Source organism: Phalaenopsis equestris, unplaced genomic scaffold, assembly GCF_001263595.1.
Source record: "Phalaenopsis equestris unplaced genomic scaffold, ASM126359v1 Scaffold000640, whole genome shotgun sequence".
NCBI lineage: Eukaryota > Viridiplantae > Streptophyta > Magnoliopsida > Asparagales > Orchidaceae > Phalaenopsis > Phalaenopsis equestris.
In genome coordinates, this window is record NW_018165080.1 from 35,667 (window position 1) to 43,498 (window position 7,832).

Here is a 7,832-nt window from a genome sequence, read left to right on the forward strand (position 1 = left end):
ACTTGGGCATATTGCATAAAAAATGATCTTAATTTATTAGAATTAAATAAAAATATGACACTCAATAGGGCTCAATGGAGAAAAAAACATTTATTTAGGCAACCCCACTTAGTAGGATAAAGGCTTGTTGTCGTCGTCGTTGCTGTTGTACTTTTTGTTAGTGGCTATTTTATTGGTCTTATTGACTCACACAATCATTATTAGGATATTATTCAAAGGTAGATCTAAAAGACTTGGGCATATTGCGTAACAAATGATCTTAATTTATAAGAATTAAATAAAATATGACACTCAATAGGGCTCAATGGAGAAAAAGCATTCATGTAGCTAACCCTATTTAATGGGATGAAGGCTTGTTGTCGTCGTGGTTGTACTTTTTGTTAGTGGTTATTTTATTGTTCTCATTGACTCACTCAATCATTATTAGGATATTATTCAGAGGTAGATCTAAAAGACTTGGGCATATTGCATAAAAAAGTGATCTTAATTTTTAAGAATTAAATAAAATATGACACTCATTCATGTAGCCAACCCTACTTAGTGGGATAAAGGCTTGTCGTCGTCGTGGTTGTACTTTTTGTTAGTGGTTATTTTATTGGTCTCATTGACTCACACAATCATTATTAGGATATTATTCAATGCAGAGATAGCAACCCCCTCCCCTGTGCTTGTTCTCTTTTATCTCTTATTTGTCTTTTTTTATTAGTTTTTTTCTCCCTCTCATTTACTTGCTCACTCGGTTTCACACAAGGGATTTGTCCCCTTTGCCTTCCCCCTATAAATATAGGGAATTCATCCGCTTCAACTTTTCCTTCTAAATAATGGAAACAATTACTGTCGGTTTAGTTGATTAGATGTAGTTGGTCTGAGTATCTCTTTTTTTCTTTTAGGTGATACACCATAGATACTATTAGGCTTTGCCACTTGATGACTTTGATAGGAGCATTTTGAGTGATGACGTTTTGGTGGATTGAAGATTCTGAATTTTAGACACTGGATAAGATCCTAATCAAGAATATTAAAACCGGAGTAAAAATCGGAAGAATGATGTCATAGTAAATATTAAAATTATTTTACTTGAATTTAAGGTTATTATAATGATATAATAAAAATATTTTTACTAATTTAATATATAACATTTTAATTTATGATGCTTAACTTTTAAATATACTGAATACAATTTTAAATTAAAAATATGAGACAAGATATTGATATTTTAGTTTTTTTCTCAATTTTTAATTTAAATCTCTTGTTTTCAACTATCAGATTAAAATTGGAAAGCCAAAATTAATTATTATTAAAACCGACTCGTTCTTCAAAAATAGGACCGGTCCTCCGGTTTACAGGTTCACCGCTAGTTTTGGCTGGTTCTAACTAGTTCTTTGCAGAAGCAGGTTTAGGCCTAAACAAAACCGGCTAGAGGATTGGTTCATAATTGAACCAGTCGACTGTCCGGTCCGATTTGATTTTTAAAACATTGGTCATAATCGATAAATTTAAGTTATCGTCATTTTACTAAATTCTAAGTAAAGGCGATCCAAATAGTAGTCTTCTCTCTTTTGTTGTTTAACTATGATATTGGATCCTTCCTTTGGGTTCATGTTATATGTTTTTAAGGATTTTTATTTCTTTGTATTATGACATTTCACGATGATTTTTTCTAGTTGTTCATATGTTATTTTCTTTTTATACGATTGTGCTAAAAACAAAGTTGTTTTTGCATTGTTTGTTAGATTTTTTTTTGTGGGTAGATGTTAATCTTTGTTAGAGTCATGCGACAGGTATGTTATGCTAAATCCAGTAATAGATGCTGCTCGTTTATGTGAAATGCTGTTATAATTAATGCTTAATTGGTCATATTTGGGAATGATGCATTTTTATTTTGAATAGAAGTTGGCCGCACATGTGATGACTTGCCCAAGATTTTCCTGCTTCTCTTAGCTTTATGATAACGATGTCTTCTTCAAATTTTAAATACCATTTTTGTAGCGAGGACTTGGGCACTTAAGCTGTGGTTGGATGCTAGTAATTTGAGCAATTGGAAATGACAAAAAAAAGCTGGGATTTCATCCATTTTCTTCGATCTAAACAACTTTAATAGTCATCATTTCAAAAGCTGTCCTGTAGCGAGGACTTGGGCACTTAAGCTGTGGTTGGATACTAGTAATTTGAGCAATTGGAAATGACAAAAAATAGCTGGGATTTCATCCATTTTCTTCGATCTAAATAACTTTAATAGTCATCATTTCAAAAGCTGTCCACTTGGTCTTCCTTTGTAATTGAAGTGCGATTGGCTGCAATTCCTCTTGCACTTTCTCCCCAGCATTTTTCATGGAAAAGGATGAAAATTTAATCCTTAATTCATTTTTCCTTAATTATTAGAAATAGATAAATATTTTACTTTCTATTGTTCGTAAGGTTTACTCTCTTTTTCATAAGAATCATATCTAAGGATTTTTTTACCATAAAAATATAAGGTCTGAAACTTATGTATATGATTTTTTTTTGTGGCTACTAGGTTCTTGTTGCGAATTTCTGGGCCAAGTAATACGCTTCTGTTTTTCATGTCACTCCATGAGCTACTCCGTTTTTAATTATAGACGTCTGATTTTTCTCAATTGATAGGAATGTTGATCTGAGAATCCATTTATTATTCTTATCCATTTTTTTGTCGTTGAAGATGGAATGGGAGCGACATGCTGGAGAAGCTGAGAGATAAACGGCTGATGTTTGTGGGTGATTCCTTAAACAGAGGTCAGTGGATATCCATGGTGTGCCTTTTGCAATCTATGCTTCCAAGTGGCAAGAAATCGATGTCTCCCAATGCCCCTTTAACCATTTTTACTGCCGAGGTAAAGCAAAGCAATTTCTGATATTCAGTGTACTTTTTTGCATGTTAAAAATTACATATTATGGCCGATACATTTTAGCACTTATGGGATCCATGATGTTACCCTATGACTTTATGCATTAAGTGTCTCCAGTACATGAATTTTACGTAGGGCTTTTCTTATTCTTCCTAAGCTGAGGAAAATTAGTTTAAGATGTTAATTCCTACTGTTGTTATGAACTCAGATGATATATTGATATATCAATAAATTTTGTCTGCAGGACCTTGTATTGGAGATTTGCTGACTAGTATCTGTCAAAGGAATGCTACATGCTTAATCCGTTTGCACATAACCAGACTTCAAATTTTATTTACTTACATACCCTTAAGTTAGTACCTTTAAAATATAAAATTTCTTTAGGGAAGTTTTTCTATGTTCCTATAACTCTATATGATCTATAATTAATGCAAGAAATGAAATATTTTAAGATATTGATGAGCTCTGCTGATATTTGGCACGTTAGACATTTCTGATTATAATATAATACAAATGGCTCTTTAACATATAAGAGATTAGTTGTCTTGTATTCTGCAGTAAAGTCTAGCAGCATTTGTATTGAAGCAATTTCTTGTTGCTTGTTGCCCTTGATTCAAAAAAAATTTTCAATCCTTTTTTATTCTGTTGTTTTCACTACGTTTTGCAATTGATGTTTGTTCCAATGACCATAGGACATTATTGACCTCACAAGCTAACAATGGAAATACAGCATTCTGTGCTTTCTTCGACAGATTTGCTTTTTATTGTTGACCCTCATATTACTTTCAATGCAGGAATATAATGCTACAGTTGAGTTTTACTGGGCACCACTTATTGTAGAATCAAATTCGGATGATCCAGTAAACCATAGATTAGATTATAGGATAATCAGGCCAAATTCACTTTTCAAGCATGCTTCTCAATGGAAAAATGCTGATATATTGGTCTTCAATTCGTACTTATGGTGGAGAAGTGGCCCAAAAATCAAATTATTGTGAGTAAATTTCCATGCCAGCAGAAATTGAAAAGGAACTAGTTGTAAACTGATAATCTCAAACCCCATATGCCACCTTTTTTACGCTTCCGCATCCCCACCCCACAACCTCTTAGAATGTTTTTGCTGCTTTGCGATTCAGATGGAATGCTGATGATGAAATTTGTGAAGAGGCAGATGGCTTAGATGCTATGGCATTGGCTTTGGAGACATGGGCAGATTGGATTTCTTCCAGCGTCAATCCATTGAAGCAGCGAGTATTCTTTGTTACCATGTCTCCTACACATCTTTGGTGAGTTCTACTGTTAGAATCGTTTTTTTAGTATTATCTGGTCCCTTCTCTAAAATTATACCATTTTACTGTTCAAGTTTGCATGGTTCTTCAATTTGCAAGCATATTTGTCACACTGTTTGCAAGAATCTTGATGAGTTTGATTATTTTTATCAATATATCTAGGACTGGTAAGGGTAATGAAAAAAATTTAAAAATTCAAACGACACAAAAGCTGAACGCATGTATATTATGTACTGAAATGTCATTTATGGTTGCTAGAATATTAGCTAAGAATTGGGTGCGATAGTTCATGGATGGTTGGTGCGTTGTGGTTCCACTTATTAGACTTCTAATGCATTCATTAGGATATGAATCTCAAGCGCTTAATCTTGCTAGAAGCACCAACTCAATACATAGTATCTACTAAAATTAAACATCTGCTCATTTTATTTATTATTATTTTCTTAGTACAATAGAAGGGAACATTTCTGCTGTGCTGAAAATGGTGCCAAAATTTTGCTCGAAGGTCTAGATCAGTCGAAACATTTAGGGAACTATGGAATAGTGCTTTCTCGTCTTTAACTGTAAGAAAATGATGAAATGCTCCTGGGCATCAATCATATACAAAATGTCTGTGACTTTCTTTGGAAAATTCTCACAGAATATTGGAAGATTAACTAGCTATGCTTCTGAGGTTCTTGTATGTAATATGGTTTTCTTTTCTGTTAATCTAGAACCTTTTAAAACGTTTCATGGTATGGTCTTGAAAGATCAAGTAAATTAGAAGGATCTCGCAGGTATTGTAAATTTTAAAATGGTTTTTACTCAACTTGAAGCAATGGAACTGCTTTTATTTTTATTTTAGGAAGCACTATATCCACATATGAGAAAATTTCCATTGGGATGTTCCTCAACTAATCTTTAGATCCATTTGGGACAGCTTTTTGGTTGTTTTGCTTTGATTTTCAGACCGCCACCACAGTTCTATTTAGGGAATTGCATTCTTGCTGTTTTCTAGAAATTTTTATTATAGAAAACTGTTTTTTAACCTGACTTGTCAAAGTGTAGTGGCTGTCAGAAAATCATGACCTAACTTTTTGAAATTAAAATACATTTTTAACAATCACCATAACATTTTGAATAATAGCTTCTTCTGCAGCAACATCAAAGCTGTTTTTTTAAACAACTGCAAGTGCCCCTAAACAGTCTTATTCTTTCTTATGTTTTCTCCCTCTTTTGAATTATCAATGTTAGTTAGCTATAGTTCTCAAGCTCATGCATACTGTTTCTCATCCAATTCCTACTTTTGGAGTTAAGGATGTGTCAAATTAAAATAAATTTTTTTTCATGGAACAATCTTTTCAACAAAATTTTGAACTTTATTTAAAAAAAAAAAATTATAATAAACATGTCTTCTTGATTCAAACTTCACAATCTTATTATGATCAATCATGATATGACCTCATAATATTCTTTCTTGAAATTCACCCCTAGATTCGAGCCTATATCTTTAATATCTATTGTGCCTAATAACTCATCTCACTCAGTGACTAATCATAAACTGTATGACCATAATTTTCTTCATTGGTCGTAATCCATCTTCATGTACATTTACTGGAAAGGGAAAGATGAACATCTCACAGGTGAAATTTCTGCTCCAAAAATGATAGATTCTAAATATTCGACTTGAAAAACTGATGTCCACTTGATTGATATGGTTAATAAATTCTATAACCACAAAGATTGGAGAAAACTTTTGCTCTATAGGACAACCAATAAGATATGGGAGGTTGCACGTGAGACCTACTCTAGTATGGAAAACTCCTTTAAGTTATTTGAGATTGAGAAAAGGGGAACTGTGTCTTATTCAATATTTCAACACTCACACATTTGTTGCAACTCGACATGTATGAGGTTTATTTTTGGAAATGCCCTGATGACTTTGCCTTGTATATGAAAATTATCGAACAAAAGGAGACCATCATATTTCTTCCCGACTTCACTAAAGAACTAGATGAAGTCAAGGGAAGAATCATTGGAATTACTCCGTCCTATCATCCGGGAGCCATTTGCAGAAGTTCGAAGGGAGAAAATCAAACAAAAGTTAATTATGATAGAAAATCACACATCATTTGTTGATGGGTCAGTCTTGTACACTCAGAAGTGCTTAAAATAATGAGCTCAAGAAATGATGACCATGGTGTGATTATTCTAAGAAACCCGATCATGTGAAGGAAATATGTTAGAAGTCACACAATAAAACTAGATATTGAAAGCCATCCAATAGAAGACATGAAAGGGAGAATCATAAATACTGTTGTTGTAACCAATAATAATGCATAATTCAGTCCATTCACTAAAGAGCAAATTGAGGAACTATAGAAAATTTTAGGTCATGGTTACAGTTCTGGACAAGCACCACAACCCTCTACTGAGCAAACCCATGCTCTTATTGTTCAAAGCAATATACTAAAATTTTTGATACTTGACTTCAGACTCTCAGATCATATGAAGGGAGACATCAATGTCCTAAAAAATTACGATCCATGCATAATTCACTTTGCATTTCGAATAGCTGACGGTTCATTCTCTCTATTTGCAAGAACTAGATCAATTGAATTGACAAAAGTTCTTCACCTCCTCTCCGTTCTTTTTCTTCTAAAATTAGACTTTAATTTACTCTCAATCAACAAACTTACTTGTGACTTAAAATGTTTGACTAAAGTTTATTTCAAATTTTGAGATTTTCAGGAAGTGGATTTGGAGAAGGTGATTGACAATATTGAGATGCATGATGGTCTATATCTGGTTAAAAGAAAGTAATCTCATTGGTAGACAAGTTCATCTGCCAAGTTGTATTTCTGAGTCTAATTCAAATTTTGTTAATCTGCTTTCTAATTCTAAGTATGTTTTAGTTGAAAGTCATGTCATGTTAAGATATTATCGCCTTGGTCATCCAAATTGTTTATTTTGAAAAATATATCCACATCTATTTCTTAATAAAAAGTTTAATTTCTATCAATATGAAATATACCAACTTACAAAACATACCGGACATGTATATTCTAAACTACAATATATGCCCTGTTCTTTTGTTGTAATTCAAAGTGATATTTGGGGACACTCCCAGGTGAAAGATATAAACGGGGCGAGATGATTTTTATCATTTATAGATGATCATGCTAGAAAAACTTGGACATTTCGTATGAATAAAATTTTAAAACTATCATATGTTTCAATCCTTTTATTCCATAATCCTTAATTCCAAAGCAAAATTCAAGTTAAATGATAATGCTAAGGAATATTCTAATTCCATTCTTAATCATTGTCTTTCTAAGCATAGTATCATTCATATAACTTTGTGTGGATGCTCAACAAAATAGGGTCACTGAGAGGCTGAACATTTATTTACTTGAAGTGGCTCATGCAATTATGATGTTTAATCATGTGCCTAAATAATTTTGGAAGGAGCCATACTCAGCCAAACACCTTATCAATAAAATGTCTAGTTATTTCCTAAAATTTTAAATTCCTCGTAATATTTTCATGGAATTCTATCCACATATTACTATTTTGCCTCAGATTTACCACTGAAAGTCTTTGGCTGTTTTATTGATCCTGAAATACTGTGAAGCATGAGATGTCATGTATGTATTCATGTTGATCAAATAATATATGAATTATGTAACCATGTATT

The 7,832-nt window shown here is 32.6% G+C and overlaps 1 protein-coding gene across 1 annotated transcript; it reads left to right on the top strand.

The window, feature by feature from the left end:
• Positions 1-1,772: 1,772 nt before the first annotated feature.
• LOC110030048 (protein trichome birefringence-like 35) lies at positions 1,773-6,958 on the top strand. The gene is made up of 8 exons (XM_020732593.1): positions 1,773-1,781; positions 2,519-2,544; positions 2,681-2,852; positions 3,662-3,861; positions 4,004-4,153; positions 4,662-4,719; positions 4,797-4,910; positions 6,887-6,958. Exons 1-8 carry the CDS (start codon positions 1,773-1,775, stop codon positions 6,956-6,958), a joined length of 801 nt encoding a protein of 266 aa, XP_020588252.1.
• The last annotated feature ends 874 nt before the right edge of the window (positions 6,959-7,832 follow it).

What these genes read in the sequence shown, in the direction of transcription:
- LOC110030048 (XM_020732593.1), top strand. An exon ending in GGCCCAAAAATCAAATTATT is followed by an intron (nt 3,862 to 4,003) that starts GTGAGTAAATTT and finishes TTTGCGATTCAG; the next exon opens with ATGGAATGCTGATGATGAAA. An exon ending in GTATGGTCTTGAAAGATCAA is followed by an intron (nt 4,911 to 6,886) that starts GTAAATTAGAAG and finishes TGAGATTTTCAG; the next exon opens with GAAGTGGATTTGGAGAAGGT.